Here is an 18521-nt window from a genome sequence, read left to right on the forward strand (position 1 = left end):
AGAGAAACTATATACTGAAGTGCTCTGAATTGGTAAGACACCGGTTATGTTGTGGCATTTTATAATTTCTAGAACTGGCACCATATTTTGCTTACTCCAAATCTCTTATAATGCTTGTGTGGTGTCACCAAAGGGTTATGCTAGGCAAAATACTCCATACACTCTTTTTTGCCTATGCCTATTATTTCACTATAATATATAAATACACAATCGTCTTTGATTCCTTTTATAGACCCTCTTCAAAAAAAATCATTTGATTTTCCAGAAATGCACTAGACTGGTAATTTGTCTATCCCTTTCCATAGAATAGGATCCTATTGAGTTGCAGTTGAAGATACACACTGAGAAAGTGAAATAGATTGTTTGAGCTATATTTATCTAACAGAGAACCAGACATTCCTTCAAACCCTCCCTCGTAGGAATTTTCCAGACCCATAAGCTTTATTGGCAATAATTGATTCCCACCAGGGAATATTTAAGGGAATGTCAGATTTCCTGCTTTATCAAAGGAGCCCTTTAAGAACACAGGTCAGCTCTGAATTTCTGAAGACACTGGAAGAGTCTAGAACAACCATTCTCAACCAAGGTTGCAAAGAAACAAAGAGTTTCTCCAGTGGTTGCCAAAGGTTCCTGAAGTGTGGCTGACTGGTCCCCCATTTGATGATGCCTGCATGCTGTAATTTTGGGGCCAACACCTTGGGTTGAGCCAGCTACTTGACTCCAATGATGTTTGTACTAATCTGTAAAGTGATCATCTAGCCCCCCATGTAATTCTTTCTGCCAGCCACCACTTTAAGAGGCTTGTTTTTCTCCCACTGAACTCTAAAAATGGTTTTGGAGGTTCCCTGAGACCTTAAAATGATTTTAAGGGTTTCTCAAGGGTAAAATAATTGAGATAGGCTAATCCAGAATGACTCGTGATCATAGGTCAGTTAGAGTTGTTCAACAGGCTCAATTCAGTCAGCCAACACAACAGAATATATATCCTATTAAAAATAGTTATTAAAAAATAGTTACCATTGAAAATGGTTATTTTCAGCCAAGCTCAAAAAAAATTACAGTCACCTGGCTGAAAATTATAATTATTTTACATGTGTAAAAGCTTTGGGAATTGAGTCAATAAATTATTTGTGTGTACAGGAAGCTATCCATATTGCCATTGCAAAGTAGTAGTCTGCCTGAGCGTTTGAATGTTTACCTAGAATACTCCTATAGCAGTGGTCACCAACCTTTATGGACCTATGGACCACTAAACTTACAGGCTCTGGACCGCACATGTGCAGAAAGCCGTGTGTCACTCAAAGGGGAAGAAACTTCCCCCATATGACATAGTGATATCATGATGTTAGAACCTGCCCACTCTCCCATTGCAGGTCTGAGCCTGTGAGCCTGCGATCCGTATGGGGGATATGACACGATGACCGATGTTCCCCGCCAAGCGTGATCCTTCTCCTGACCCCGCTGGGGAGGCACCAGCCAGAGCCGCAGACCACCCAAAATTTCTTGTGGACCACCAGTGGTGCGCAGACCACCAGTTGGCAACCACTGCCCTAGAGCACCTACACTGACTGGACTGGACTGCACTCCTAACTCATCAGATTACTCCATGTGCAGTAAAAGTTTTGGTGCTAATTATGGGAATAGCACCGAAATATTATATGTGGGTTAATCTTAAGAAAATTTTGGTGGTCCGCGACTCTGTTTGGTGTGCTCCCCAGCGAGGTCAGGAGAAGGATTCCGCTGTGGGGGCGCACTGGCCAGAGCCACGTATCATGTCCCTCATACAGATTGCAGGCTCAGGGCGGTAGGCGGATTTTGTATCTGAACACAACCCACCTACTCTCCCACCACAGGCTCAGACCTGCAATGGGAGAGTGGGCAGGTCCTGGGATCATGACATTACATTTCCTTTTTATAGCTCTGGATGTATAGCAGTTGCTGTCCTTCACTATGTTAAGATTCCTGTACAGTTTGTATCTGATGTCTGATCTCTATGAAAGAACATTGACCAGTGAGTCAGATAGGTCTAGACATTTTCATGTGGGCACCTGATATGAATGCTGACATACACAATCAGTACAGCTACATTCAATAATGCTGCTAGGACTGTAAATACTGTGTAATAACAATAGTCCCTTTGTGCTGCTAGATAGTGATAATCCAAACTGTCCAAATTACCAACCTAATTTTTTGTAAAAACCATAGATTTTGCATGTGAAAATTAAAAGAAAATAAAAATAAAGCAAACTAAATTGTAGCATACTTTCTTTTTAAACCATGTGGGCCCCGATTCAATAGTTTTTTTTCTAAGGAGATGTTTTTGTTTTATCTACAAAATACCTTTCCAGTACCTAGCAAGGGAAAACTTTATTAGGTACACCAGTTCTACTGATAGTTAATGCAAAAATCTTATCTGCCAAGCACATGGCAACTCAATTTATTTATGCATTTAGAAATTGTCAATACAACCTGTTCAAATTTAAACCAAGCATTATAATGGGGAAAGAAAAGTGATTTAGGTGACTTTGAATGCTGTATGGGTTTGCCTAAGAATTTCAGAAACCGCTGTTCTGCTGGAATTTGCACACACAACCATCTCTAGAGTTTACAGAGAAAGGTCCAAAAACAAGAAAATATCCACTAAATATCTACTAAGCACCAGTTCTCTTTGCAAAAATGCCTTATTGATTCCTGAGGTCACAGGGGAAGGGTCAGATTGGTTTGAGGTGATAAAAAGGCAACAGTAACTCAAGTAACCACTTGCTACAACCAAGGTACCTAAAAGAGCATCTCTGAATGCACAACATGTTGTCCCTTAAGTGTGACTCGGGGTAGAAAAAAGTTGCTGAAAGCGGTAACTCCGAGTCACACTCGGGGTGGGTAAACCTATGGGAAGTAATAGTAAATACAGCCTTACCTGATCCGCCGGCGTCCCGCGCCATCCATCGCCACGATCTCTGTCTTCTTCCTTCTTCCTCCGGCTGGCTTCTGCACCCGATGAGTCACCAGGGAGTTCTCGGTGACGTCGGTGCGTGTGTACGTTTCCGGGGGTTGGGGGGGCGGTGGCATTCAAAATCCATTTGTATTGCATTAAATACAAAATAACTGTATTGAATGCAATACATTGGATTTATATGTGTAAAAGCAGTACATTGTTTTCAAGAATGTTTATTTTACAGTATATATAATAGTATGAGTATAATATGTATTTTTTTTTTAATTTATTTTTTAATTTATTCAACTTATTATTTTTACATGATGTTGTGTTTCAAACTTTATTATACTCATACTAATATGTTATACTGTAAAATAAATTTTCATGAAAAACAATGTACCGCTTTTAGACATATAAAACCGGAAAGAAATGAAGGGAATGGGAGGTTACATGAGATGGGCTCCAATAGCAGAAAACCTATTGGATCATTTTTCTTGCCCATTTGGACCCCTTAGTACCAACTCGCCTACCCTAGTATTGTTGCTGATCATGTTTATCCCTTTATGACAGCAGTGTTCCCATCTTCTAATAGTTATGCCAGAAGGATAACTCGCAAAGTTCAAATGTTTTTGAACATGAAAATTAATTCACTGTACTCAAATGGCATCTGCAGTCACCATAATTCAATCCAAGTCTCTGATAATTCTGCATCTAATGCATAATGTTATGATGTCCATATAGAATCAATGAGAATTGGTTTCAGCACTTTTTTGAATATATGCAATGAAGAATTATGGCAGTTCTGAAGGCAAAGTGGGTCCGATTCAGTACTAGCAAGGTGTACCTAATAAAGTATCCTTTGAGTGTATATACAACAATTAAAAAATTATGAAAGCTTCCTGAAGAGGAAATGTTTTATTAAATAAAATTGCACAACATTAAATCAAAAAGCCGGTATACAACTGATAACATTTATTTGCCACTATTACACCTAGAACAGTGAGGATCATGTCAATAACATTTTTATTAGTGAGATAAGAATAAGGAAATATATGAATTTCTTAAATGCTCCTGGCATTTATTTTAATAGCGTCAGCATTTTGTGATTCATAAACTTGTCAGTTGTTTTATATATAAGGAGCCCACTTTCAGTGGGTTTAAGCAGAGAAATCTCCAGAGCTGTTTGCCATCTGTTCCATTCACCCTAGAAGGTAAGACTATATTTATTCTGGTTGATTTTGTAAAGTAGAATGTTCACTTTTTTGTATATTTCTTTATACATGGTTACTGGACTGGGTACTCCAAAATGAACACAGGTTCTTTTTTTACACACACCTCCAGCTAAAACTTTGTAGGGGAGTAAGACATATTTTGAATCCTTGCCAGGCTTTCAGAGATGATTCTTTAGTCTTTGTGGGGATCTTTGTGAGGGGTGCAGACAGTATCAAACAAAAAGGCAAGAATCCTGGCAAGTTTGTATTTCTGACAATATCCCTTATAGTTGTATAAAATGCTTTGTCTGGAGATGCTTCATCGTCTAGGTTTATGACATCTAAAGCATAATAATCACTGATCAGTCAAAACACTAAAGCCAACTGCCTAATATTATGTAGATACCCATTGTGCAGCCAAGACAGCTCTGAGTATTCAAGTCAGATTCCACAAGATTTCTGAAGGTGTTTTGTGGTAGCCCATCCATTATAGTTGATAATTTATACATAATGGTTCTTCCTGCTGACCTATACACCACTACAGGACACAGTTTTGGTCTACTACATCTTCTTAAGCAGGGCACTGTGTGTCCAGTAGCAATCAGACACAATATACAAGTTTCAAGTAAGTCAATGAACCCCTTTTAACAAACTATTGCTGGTGATAGTAATAACATTTTTTGCAAGATAAAAATACATAAGAAATGTCATAAGAAATACAGAAATGTCCAAATGTAACACATGAACAGTTTTAAAATTTGGTATATTATGTTTGTTCCCACCCACAGATGAAGAATAATTTGCTGTGCATCTTTATAGCCATCAGCTGGGCTCTAGCATTGGCTGATTCACTAACTATTCCACCAAGTGATGAAAAACCAGAAATCAAGGAAACACCAGGTAACTAGTACAATAGCTTTCTACATGCTGTACAAATGAGAAACATATATTAATAGGTATCCAAATAGAGTATAACTCATATTACTTGATACTTATAAAGTGTATAAAAAATTAGATAATATATTCAGTATGGATGAAAGGTAATTTAATAACCTATTTTTTAAACAGTACAGTTATTATTTAAAAAAATTACCATACTGTACCATTTTAAAGAATATGTGAATCATTTGATCATTTAAATTGAGGCCATATATGAAATGCCAAGTACCTTATATGATATGGATGTATATATATATATATATATATATATATATATATATTGTGACACCAAGGCAGGATTGGAGGTGGAAGGGAGATATATTTGCCCAGGATTCCTATGTGAAGTAGCAGGTGGAAGACTTTCACCTGTGAGATAATTAATAAAGAAGAACTGATGGTGGGGATATAACATAGAGCCAGGAGCTCAGTCAGGAGTTCAGCTCTGGAGACACAGACAGGGGTTGCGTGTGAGGGAGCTCTGTTTGGAGAGACAGACAGGGGTCTGTGTGGGAAAGCTCTCTTTGGAGACACAGACAGGGGTCTGTGTGAGAGAGCTCTGTTTGGAGACACAGACAGGTGGACTGTGTGAGTTGAGCTCTGTTTGGAGACACAGACAGGGGTCTGTGTGAGAGAGCTCTGTTTGGAGACACAGACAGGTGGCCTGTGTGAGGGAGCTCTGTGTGTATAACATAGATTTGTATATACAGTCAGGGCCCTTATTTGTCACAATTTTGAGGGGGGTGATCATCAGTATAATCTTGTGTGAGGTGTACAGATACATTAAGGCCCCTCTGTAACATGAACTGCTCATCAATTAGAATACAGGAAACAAACTTTTTGGGTAGTTAACCAAATAAACCCCATAGTGCATGTTACATAGAAAATGTTACAGTCTAATAGCACAATCTAATAACAGCTATCTAGTGCAAAGGCCTCTCTGATTGAATATAAATTGATTGAAGATGAAAAGGTATAACCTTCTGATTTTGTCCAAAGATTCAACAGTCAGATTGTAATGAGTTTAGAGAATTAAGACATAGCAAAATTCAATCTAAGGCTTACTGTATGTTTTATTTGCAAAAAATCGATAAATTGGATGCTGCTTGATTAATTTGACACTGAACTTTAGCTTTATGAACATATTAATGACAAATATTAATTTTGTTCTTTCACATTTCCAGAAAAACCAAATGATGGTGGAGGTGCCCCCTTTGCTGCGGACCGCTACAATATAGATCTTTCAAAAATCACAATTCCTGAAAAGGAAGCAGTTGAGGAGAAGGAAGAGGGAACGGCTGTGTTTGATGTTCGTCAAACTGTATTTAGCGGCTATGAGAATCTGAAATGGGTAGACTGGTCAGGCTCTCTTCCTAGTGGTGCAGTTTCCACAAGCATTCAGTATACAAAGCGCACTGATTATATTTGCTCTGTCTCAAATTGTGCTACTGGGTTCTACACCTCTTCTAAAGGTGCTTACTGTTACTATTCTAATGCTGACCAGGAATACCGTTCGTCCTCCTTTAAAATACTTGTAAATGAGCAGAATTTCGAGGTTTTAGAATGGCAAAGGCATAGCGGAGGTTCAGTCCCTTCTAATGCTATTCAAAGGTGCCAAAATATGTATGTAGGAAAAAATGAATATGGGTTGGGTAAAGTTTTACCATCTCATGGTGTTCTTTCTTTGCCTTATAATGGCAAAGAATATTTTTATGATAGCTATGAAGTCCTTCGCTTGTACCCAGACTACCACTCACAAACAATAACCAGTATGACATATGACACAAGTAGGTTAGCCTATGTTGAGGATTATAATGCTATCTTAGGCTCAAAGCTAGTGATGAACAGAGGCTGCAATACACTGAGTACAACTGTTAGTCTGATCGAAACCACACAGATCAGTAAGTACTGGGACATCGGACGCCCAACAAATAGAGATGTAATAACATCTTTTTCTGGCAATATGCCTGTATTCACAGGAAGTTCAGTAAGCTACTCTAGTATGCCCAGTTTTGATTGGAAAGAAGGATATCCATACATACAATCTAGGCAACATTCTTACAGTCTGCAGCTTACTGTGAAACCAAATCATGAGTGTGAGGTTGTACTGCAGGGAAGAAACTTACATGTGAGGATGCCTTTCTCAGCTACTCTGTCCCGCAGCTACAACAATGGACAAAGACGTTCAGTCAGTACCCAAGGTACATTTAATAATTTACAGACAGACGATGTGGTTATTTTTGCAAGGCCATGCAAGCGCATAATCAATGTTCCACCATGTTAAAAATGTCCAAACTACGGGAACATCATAGGAAACTTTATTGTGAATTTGAAATGAAATCCAATTGTAACCAAAATGTAATTGTGGCTCATCTGATATTTCAAGTTTAAATATATCCTGTGTAAATTTTTGCTGTACAGTCATGTATAGTTCTTAGATTGAAATGTTTGTGTATTCATGTTAAATAAATTTATCTGGATTGGTTTACTTGGACTTTACCTTGGACTTATTAGTAACAATAATCTCTGTTATAGGATTTTTATCTTCTACTGCTGTTCAGAAACATAATATAGGGCATATTTATTCATGATCTTTAAAAACACAATGATGTTTAGCTCAGCTTTCGCCAACCTGGGGTCTGCGAGAAAATGTTGGTGGTCCGCAGCTCTGGACAGTGTGCCCCCCAAGGGTCAGAAGAAAGACTCCGCTGGGGGGCGCTCACCATCCAGAGTTGCGAAGCATGTCTCCCATAGGGATTTCAGGCTCTGAGCAGTGGGCAGGTTGTGTATCTGGACACAAATTGCCCGCTCTCCCTTCGCAGGTTCAAACCTGTGATGGGAGAGGGAGTGGGTTCTGGCATCATGACTTCAGTATGGGGGAAGTTTCTTTCCCTTTGAATGAACTTAAGTTTAGTGGTCTGTAGGCCCGAAAAAGGTTGAGGTCCACTGATTTAGCTCACAATGTCCACACTGTAGTCATATATCATTAACAAAGCCTAAAGCCTATTTGGGGGGAAACCAATAACAGCATGTTTTTGGGATAAAACCAGAACGCCAAGATTAAACCCACGTAAACACAAAGATAACATATAAACTCTATGCAAATAGAATATTGGCTGACTTTTGAACCAGGGACATATAGGGACGTATAGTGGAAGTCATAATTACTGTTTCATAAATATGCCCCATGGTTTATTAGTTAGGTGGTTCTAATACTTATTCATATTTTGGTTCTGTGTATTATTTGTATAATTTTTCATGACTTGGTTTATAATGAAGGATTTTAAAGAATTGAAATACTAGCTTGCCCTTAAAAGCCATTCTTTTCACTTTCCCTCTACATATATATGCTCTAATGGCTGGGCAACCACCAAAGTGGTATTAAGAATTTATCCCTGAGGGATATATTCCTTTTGGCCTTTCTAGGGAGTTCTAATTTTGAAGACCCCGTGTAATCTCCTTTGTCCTCTGGATCTGTGGTCTACTAGCCCTCCTTAGACTGGACTATCTTATCTTCATCAAGGTTTACATAGGATGGAGGAGACCAAGAGCAACTGGGCATAACATATAAAAATCATATAAACTGATTAGCCTAAACATTGAAACCTCTAATAGGTGAAGTGAATAAAATAGATTATTAATGGCACCTGTCAAGTGGTGGGATATACAAGGCCAGTGGTCGCCAACCTTTTAGATGTCACAGACCACTAAATTCACAGACTCCGGACTGCGCATGCACGGGGAGCCGTGTGTCACTTAAAGGGGGAAGAAACATCCCCCAGAGTGACGTCATGATGCCAGAACCCACCCACTCTCCCACCACAGGTCTGAGCCTGCAACACAACCCCCCCAACCCTGCAATCCATATGGAGGACATGGTCCGTGGCTCTGGCCAGTGCGCCCCCCCAGCGGGGTCCTTCTCCTGACCCCTATTGGGAGCACACCGGCCAGAGTCGCATACCACCAAAAGTTTCTTGCAGATCACCAGTTGGTGACCACTGTTTTAGGCAGCAAGTCAACAGTCTCTTAAAGGGTTAAGGATGAAACCTCGACTAGTTGGGTGAACAGTTTGTAAAGCAGGAAAAACAATGTTAGGACAAATTGTTGGCTCAGCAACAGATAAAAAAGGACCCCTGGGCAGAGAATATGTGTGACTTATTTGACATGATCACCTAAAAAATACCCTACCTCTCTGCAGGCAAGAAGATAGAAGATGAGTAGCTGGTCATGTTATGGGCCCACAGATTTAGGTTTCAACTAAAAGGAAATTTAACTTGTTTTATAACTAACAATTATTTTAGTTAGGGGGGGCAACACCTTTCCTTTACCCCAAGCTTGAAGCTATTTGTTGAGTATTGACTACTGTACATTATTAATCATTAGGTTTGTCATAATGTGTAAATAATAGGTGTTAAGTATAACGAGTGAATTGGTCTTTGGAGTGCACCTCTCAATGCAGGCAATTTAATAGCCGAGGTGTACAGTAATGTCTCTTGCTCACGCTATCACTTACACCTAGCTGGAAAGCTATATTCAATACAAATATATGGCTGCACATGTGGAAGTTGGAAGTCCTTGCAAACTGGTACAGTTCATATACAGTATCTTATGGTACAGGATTACAGTTCAATATATACAGACACTGATAATGATACTGTATAGTGATATATTGTCATTTTTTCAGTCTAATTTTAGGTAAACTTAGTTTCTACTATATGCAGTATTGCTGCACTAAAAACTGAAGGCAGCATGCATTGGTGACGGAAGGTCACGCCCAGGTTTCATTATTGTATTTAGTAGTTTAGAGCTGGATATGCAGTTTTTATTGGTGACCTAATGGGTCTGTCTGTTGTGGTTTTCACACAATATTTAATTTTGACCATAGATTCACACTTTTTCACATTAAATTCTTTTAAACTGGGTGCATTTTTGATGGGGATTTCATAAAACTTAGGTGAAAATATTGATAAACAGACATGAAAGTGTATGGAGTTGATGCATTGTTAAAGAGGACCTGAACTCTAGAAGCTGATGAGATATAATCTAATACAATAAAAACAATCAATAAAATGCTGATAAAGATTCTAACACTCCCATTCCTAATTTAAAAAAAAAAAAAAACATTTTTATTTCTGTCAGTGTTGCTGTCTGAAAGAGCTTCCTTCACTTTCTATCATGGCAGGACAACCAGATCCACCAAGAATTTCTTCTATAGAGCCTCTGGTGCAATACAGGGCAGAAAAAAATATATAATCCTTCAGCACTGAAATCCATTTATAGAGGGAATCATTTATAAATAGAGCCTTATGAGGGATTCTATAGAGATGTGTGTGCCTTTCCAGTTTATATCCAATCAATTTAATTGGTGTAGAAATTCCAATTAAGTGGACACATCTCAGCAGCGATCAAGAGAAATGGGAGGCACCTGAGTTTATGTTTTAATGTAAATGTGATATTTCATTTTGTTTTTTGTTTTTTAAATAAATGGGCTGCAACATAACAAAATAGAAAAAAGTGAAGAGGGTCTGTACACCTAATATATATGAATATTTTATATGAAAATATATATATATATATATATATATATATATATTCTCTTAAACAACTTTACAGTTACTTAAACACATTTGTTGTAATTTATTTATGTTATACCATTTGTAATACTATAAAAAAAAGTGTAGTAAAGCAAAGAAAATCTTTTTAGATTTAAAACCTAGTTATTTAATTGTCCATTCGGAACTACACTGAAAATTTTAAATTCTACTGGTTACTGAAGCCAGGCCAAAGGAGAAAATAAATTGGCTGCAAACAACATATCATGTGTATTTACTCCTAAAGGGAGATTTTTCAATCTTCATTTTGTTGTGAAGATTTGAGATTCCCAATCCAAGTAGAGTAATAACATTTTTGTGTCGTTTTCTTTAAACATCAAATCTTCTGAAAAGCTGACCTGTGCATCCCAGTCAACCTTGAAAGTCTAAATAAAAAAGTGTGACTTAAAGAGGAAGTAAACTCAAAAGTGCCTAAAACAAAAAAAAACAAAAAACAAAACACTTACCTTCAGTCCTGCAGGGCAGTCCGATCCATCCAGAGATCTTCCATCGTGTCCTGCGTCATCCCGGCATCTACCAGGTTGCCACAATCTCCGCCTTCTTTTCTGGATTTTTCTTTCCTTGTCACCTGACCCAGGCGCGAGATCGGGTGGCGTAGCTTGGAAAAAAAAAACTTGTCAATCTCACTGTGCATGGCGATATTAGGGCATGCGCAGAAGGAGCACCCAAAGCCTCCTGGGATGTGTGATATAGGACGTGCAAAAACGTGCACTTAAAAAAAACAAACAACAGAATTTTTACTTAACATAAAAGGGTTGTCTACCCTTTTATGCGAAGTGAAATTTCTGAGTTTAGGTACACTTTAAAATAAATTGTACATTTTGGAGTGATTTCCTTTTTGACCAGGAGGGGGTGCTAAAGTTGCTTGGGCTGACTGATTGGATAACAAGCCCTGCTGAAGCAGATTTGTTGGCTTTGGGCCTTACTTCCAGACTTCTCTCAGCTTTTTCCTACACACAGAGCCAGACTCTGAATGTTGCATCCTAGAAAGCGCTGGAATAATACCAGTGTGGTGAAATATAGTTGAACTTTGCTGAGAGACAGCATATTTAGGGAGTTAGGGGCCTGAGCAGCAGAAACGTGGTTAATATCTATAAGACTGGGTCTACAAATATTATAATAAAAATGATTACAAGTGTCATCAGGGTTTTCTATTTTTCAGCCATCCTGCACTAGAGGTGAATGGAGAGCCTTGTAGTCATTTAACACCTAGTGCCCTGAGATCACACACTGCCAGGAGTCCCACAGCTGTGCTCATGGCATGAATGCAGCCGTGGGAATCATCCTTTTTATTGTGGGATAGCCTATACGTTAAACACAATTAACACAAAATCCACACATCTATTAAAATATATTAACATTAAAGTCTTGTCCTATTTTTACATCTATGTTTAACCCTTTCAAGGAATGAGTAAGGGGTTTTATGAACTCCTGTACTCATTCCCTGAAAAGGTTAAAATGTTAACTCTTATAAATGCAAAATTGCGGCAAATCGCGGTAAAGCGTGTCATAGGCGATTATAAGAGAAGGCAAGCTTTAGAAAGCTTGTAAATGTGCATAAAATGCATATTAACATGGTAGGACCGGTATATATATATATATATATATATATATATATATATATATATATATATATATATATATATATATATATATATATATATATATAAATAATTTTTCACTTTTAGAAGATTAAAGATTCCATTCCTGAGTGAAAGACTCAGCAGAGATCAATTCAAATGACCTCCCTTACTCCTCCTTCCAGACACAAATCAATTAATTTCCAATGAGCCACTAATGGACTTTTACTTCCTTCCATGACAAGTCCCACACACTCTGAATCAGTCCACTGCAAGCAGTCTGAAGAATTATTTTTGGCATTCCATCCCAGACCTGTTGATGGAGAACTAAATAACCAAACAGAGGGAGTACATTCCATGCACCCATGCCCAAACCTTTATTTTTTTTTGAGGATAATAAGTAGGACCATCCAAGTCCAAGTGGGATTATGTAGTGATTTCTTTTTTTAGGCCAAGTGGGTGCAAAGGCTTACAAAGAGAAAGGTGCCAACCCTTGACACTTACAATAAGATTGAGTCTAGTCAGGATGAGGACATGCATGACCCATCAATTCAATCCATGGGTTGAAGGTATGGAGCAACAGAGCCACAGACAGGAGGAGAAGATAAAAAGCTCCTGGAATAAAGAGTAGGGTGCTCAACAAACCCACCACATCCCATGTAAATGGTCATCAGCCTGTTCCTATCTGTCAGCAGACATATACAGGAACAGCTGCAGCTCCTTGTTCACAGGACCTCTGCCCCCTGGGCATTTTTTCATAACTCACCTTCTGACAAAACAATTGCCATTTGCAATGTCTGTCAGCAACATTTAATACTGGGCAAGATCATTTGCAACTTGGGCACCATGTGCATGATTAACTATAATAAGAACCCTTACTCGGTTCTGTAAAAGACAAACTTCTCCTTGAGAACACAACTGCTGGCTTGCCCTGCTCCCTTTTTCATTGTAAAGGCAACCAACTTCAATGTCACATCTTTTTAAGTGGAAAAAAAATACAACCCAAACTATCCCCCATGTTCAGCCATGACTCATCAGGAGTATTGAACGGCTGCTGGCACTGCAGCTGCTGACATATGGTGAACATGCCTACCTTCTGTGACTTTGTGGCATATGCTGTTTCTCAGTACATTTTTTAAAAAATATTTTTTTAATATCCCATACTGTATGTAGCCGGTATGGGACCTGCAGGGCCCAACCAAAATACCTAAAACAAGGCTGAGTTGTAATTTTTTTTTTGTGTTGCACTTTCATGTTTTATTGGCTACAGGGACAGAAATCCAAAAGGGTATATGTGATGGTATTTATGTGTCTCAGATGCTCTGTGGAGTTTGTGTTCTTGGCTACAAATCCAGAATGTCTGTGCCATTTTAACCCACTTTGATTAGGTAACAAAAAAGTGCCAGTCATCTGTGACACCATCCCTATTATCTGCATGCTCAAACAAATACCAGTGAAGCAAATAGCTGGAGTCATAGAAGGAGGAGGACAATGGAGGAGGAGGAGGAGGAGGAAGGTCTTTCCCACTCCTTTTTTTTTTTGTCTTCAACCCTTGGAATCAGGTGGAATGTGAAAAATGAGTGGAGGACGAGACATATGTTGGTTCAGAAAAAAATCAGAAAAAGGTGAAGGTCTGGGATGTTCCATATACAGGTTGATAAAAATCGAAAATCTGTCCTTCGATAATCCGGATCCTTCAGTTTCCTGGCATGAATTTCTGATCGCATTTTCAATACAGGGACTGCAGTACACTGTTTGGCCACTAATCTTTTCATGCTGTTGTTCTGCAGAAACAGCTGTTAGCTTGCTTGCTAAACTAAATACACGTTTAAACGTCCCCGCTGCCAGCTCCCTGGAACTGTGCCAGATATCCGTGGTGCTGCGAGAGAAAGGCTGGCCTGTGCGTGAAGGTGAGTAAGAAAAAAAATCCGGAATTTTCAAAAAGCCAACGCACCATAGGTCCAGAGATTGCCAGATGTCAACCTGTGTTACAAACCCCCAGCCATTACCCATGGATTAGGGTAGCAGTCAGAGGACATAGATGTGCTGTCTGACACACATTAAAATCTATACTCAGGGGCAGACTGATCCACATAAATGTCTTCAAATTGTCTTTATGTTGCATTGCCTAAAAATGACTTTTGCATCCATCACATTCAAAACACTAATCACCTGTGTGGCCAACCTCTTGGATCCACCCTTTAAGGCACAAATGCCAGAACTCATTTCCAAAAAAGTAGAGCAAAGCCAACATTTGTCTTTAGAAGGAAGTACTTTTAAGCTTCTTTTCCATTTTTCACCATTGTTAGCAAGTATTTATCTGCTAATGATTACAGCTCTGCCACCCATACAGATGATCAGAACATTGCAGAAAAACCACCACCATGGAGAGGTTTCAGGAAATATTGGTAAGACCTATCCACCGTAAGTACCCACAGACAGCAGTTTGCCATGATGATCAACAGATACCCCTAACCTCCAGAAGTAAAACCTCAATGGACTGCTGGATGTTCAAGATGGACTGGTCCACAAGACAATTTGGGTGGTCCGCACCGCCGAGCGGGGTTAGGAGTAAAAGCCCGTTGGGGGATGCACCGACCCGAGATGCAGACCATGTCCCCTGGAGACATTGCAGGCTCAAGGAGGTGGGTTCTGTCTCTGGGCCCACTCACTCAGACCTGTGATGGGAGAATGGGTGGGTTCTGGTATCATGACATCACTAAAGGGGAAGTTTCTTCCCCTTTGAGTGACACATGGCTCCTGGCGCATGCGCGGTCCAGAAAATTTAGTAGTTCTTCAGTCCGAAAAGTTGGCGACCACTGTTCTGAACAACCTTAAAGCAGAACTAAACAAAACCTTGAGGGTTCCATGCAATCCTAAAATTCTCCTTCATCCCGGCGCAGAGGAGGTGCTCTACGCCACCATCCATCGCCAGCCTTCTTCTACTTTCTTCTTACTACATCACCAAATCTCCCACTGTGATCGGGTGACGTAGCCTGCTCAAAATGGGAAAAAAACGAGTGCCAATCTCACTGCGGATGCCTGAAATCGGCATCTCTTTCCCCTCAGTGTAGGAAAATGCCCTTTCTGCGCATCCCTGTTTTTAGGCATGTGCATAAGGAGCAGCCAGGAGCCTCAGAGGATATGTGACATAGGTGTCCCAGGATCCTGCAGCAAGGGGAGGTGCCCTATTGGCTGAGAGAACAGGGGCTCAAAGTCAGTTCAGCAGAATGGCCCCAAGTTGGATCTGCACTGGGACCCACTGTTGGCTATGTCGTCAACTGGATTTAAACCTAAACTTTCTTAATTGTGCAGAACACTGCCGAAATTTTGAATGCCTTTTTTCATGTACAACACACCTCAACACCCCTAGATTGTAAGCTCTTCAGGGCAGGGTCCTCTCCTTCTGTGTCATTGTCTGTTTCGGTCATTTGCAACCCCTATTTAATGTACAGCGCTGCGTAATATGTTGGTGCTATATAAATCCTGTTTATTAATAATACTACTACTACTACTACTAATAATAATAATATTAGCAATAAAAATAATAATATTATGCAGTGTGAATAAACAATGACAGTAGTGGTCACTAGCTGCAATTCATGCAAGTCTGAAATTATTAAGGTTAGCACAGGAACTTTCATGTTTATTGTTACAAAACATTACTTTGTATTATTGATATAAAATAGAAGTCATGCAGCAGGCTGTGCTCAGCACACAAGCAGCTCTTCCCTCTGTATCTGTGAGGATGCTGCTCCTGGAATGTGCCAGTGGGCGGGGTTTGTTTTAAACCACATTGATTGACTGGTAAGGGGCGTGATTTCCGGAGAATATTTACACGAGCAGTAATACAAGTAGGTGTGGTCACACAGAAGGTCCCGCCCAGTGTAGGTGTGGCCACATGTGGCAGGGAGACTCGTGCTGTGGGTGCGGTGTCGGTAGAAGGATCGGTGGCGGGGATGTGTACGGTGAGTAAGGCTCTGCTAGCCCGGTATGCTGTGTTATGGCAGGATGTGAACACATTCTACACATTCTGCCATTGTGTCACTTTGCAAACTTGCAGGAAACATATTGTGCTGCTCACATTGCATGCAGATGCTCTGATGTATTGGAATTTGCTGGTAAATTGGCTTTGTATTATAAGTTATTGGGATGTGTGATGGATTTATTGAAGGGCTGTCAATCACAAGCTCCTTGATTTTAGGTCAAACTCTACAGAGAGTAATGTGAGGTTGTTGCTATCTAACCCCTATCAGAAAGTTTCCTTTTGTTCTGTTCATTTAATACATAACTTTAATGTGTGTTCACCAGACATGCATTGTCTATGCAATATTGTAAAGGTACTCATTAATCAGAAAATAAAAACATAAAAGGAACATACACAGGATCCAGGTTTGGGTCATAGTTCAGATTCACTTTGAAATCCTGAGAACCCCAGCTTGTGATGGGAGAAAATAATTCCCAAATATCTCCTACAAAACTCCTGCCTGCTTCCTAGCCCCGCTCACAGATTGAAACTTAGAAGAAATAGGTAAAATAATAATATACCACAGGGTGATAGAAGAAATGGATAAAGTAATAATATAATGATCACAGGGTGATAGAATAAATGGATAAAGTAATAATATATAATTATCACAGGGTGATAGAATAAATGGATAAAGTAATAATATATAATGATCACAGGGTGATAGAATAAATGGATAAAGTAATAACATAATGATTACAGGGTGATAGAATAAATAGATAAAATAATAATTATAATATAATGATTACAATCAGTGTGTCATAATCATTTGATAGTATAGCAGAATGTTTATAATTGTATGTAAAACATAATTCTGTGAACTCCAAACTTTATCTAAGCTGAGATGATATCAGTCAGCTGCAGGTGGATGGAAGAATTTCCTTGGTCTCCTCTTCTCTTATATTATTACACAGTATTTATATAGCACCAACATATTATGCAGCACTGTACAAGCCCATAGTCATCTCACTAGCTTTCCCTTACATGGGCTCACAATCTAATGTCTCTACCATAGTCATATGTCTTTAATACAGTTTAGGGCCAATTTGTTTGTCAACCTACCTGATGTTTTTTGGAATGTGGGAGGAAACCCACACAGGCACGGGGAACCTGCAAACTCCATGTAGATAGTGCCCTGGTTGAGATTTGATCCTAGGACCTAGCGCTTGCAAAGGCCAGAGTGCTAACCACTGAGCCACTTTGCTGCTCTAGTGATCAGACTTCAATATGGTAATTATGTGGCAAGTCAGAAGATGGATGTGCTCACCAGTGTGAAATGAGCACAGGTGCCAGGATTTACTGTGCCATCTTTGAGCTGGCATGAACAGCCAACAGTGTTTCTCAACTAGGGTTCCTTCACAGGTTGCTTAGGGTTCCTTGAGCAATGATGCTAGGTCCTATATCCTAATGTTGATTTTACTTTACTTACATTGTAATATAGTTTTTGGCTATTTATTGGAGATGAAGCATGTTCACATACCATGTGTCAGAGAGCCCAAAAGTACATCAGATGACAGTCATACATGAATGGTGATCATCTAATGTCTGTCTGTGGGTGGCTGTGAGAGGAGATAGTCAAATTGGATACTTAGAAACCCCATCATGATTATTCCGTTCTTCCTGATAAGCCAGCAAGAAGCTCCTGCATTCCATTCTACTCCTCCACTTTACATATTGGGCCTGATTTATTAAAGCTGTCCATGGCTAGAGAGAATACACTGTCATCAGTGAAGCTGGGTGATCCAGCAAACCTGGAATGGAGCTGGTCCAGGATTGAAAACATTTACAAACAAATAGTGTATCATCTCCAGCCTTTGAGAGCTTTAATAAATCAGGCCCAATATGTGAAAGTGGCCAGGCTAAGCTTACTCATTAGTAGAGTGGTCAGATTCCCCCAGGGGTGGCTGAATTGTCCTAAAAAAGCTTGCTGCAGTTGAATGTATTTGGAAATATCATATTTCTATTAAAATGCTGGCGGAATTCCTGGGGGTGAAATTGGATTTTTTTTTAGGGAAAACTACTGTCAAATGATAAATGGAGCCCATCATTATCATGGGGATCTTGTATCAGTTCAAAATAGGCTTCAAACCCATGGTATATATGCAATACGTTTGTATCTATTCTTATGGGTGGGCTATAATCATGGTACATGGGCAGTACAACTATATCCATTCTTATGGGAGAACACAACTCATGATACCTGTGCAGTACGACTATATC

General features: G+C 39.4%; 2 protein-coding genes across 4 annotated transcripts in view; both read left to right on the plus strand.

Moving 5' to 3' along the window:
• The first annotated feature begins 4041 nt into the window (after positions 1–4041).
• Positions 4042–7570, plus strand: LOC140342392 (natterin-4-like). The gene is made up of 3 exons (XM_072428552.1): positions 4042–4146; positions 4935–5046; positions 6267–7570. Exons 2-3 carry the CDS (start codon positions 4935–4937, stop codon positions 7364–7366), a joined length of 1212 nt encoding a protein of 403 aa, XP_072284653.1. The 5' UTR covers positions 4042–4146; the 3' UTR covers positions 7367–7570.
• Positions 7571–16158: 8588 nt separating this feature from the next.
• Positions 16159–18521, plus strand: part of PLEKHG3 (pleckstrin homology and RhoGEF domain containing G3) — a 95843-nt gene continuing 93480 nt past the window's right edge. For all 3 annotated transcript variants that reach the window (XM_072428526.1, XM_072428528.1, XM_072428529.1), the window contains exon 1: positions 16159–16242. The gene's annotated coding sequence lies outside the window, so the exon portion shown is untranslated. The remainder of the gene's footprint in view (positions 16243–18521) is intronic.

This window comes from Pyxicephalus adspersus, chromosome 12 (genome assembly GCF_032062135.1).
Source record: "Pyxicephalus adspersus chromosome 12, UCB_Pads_2.0, whole genome shotgun sequence".
Lineage (NCBI taxonomy): Eukaryota > Metazoa > Chordata > Amphibia > Anura > Pyxicephalidae > Pyxicephalus > Pyxicephalus adspersus.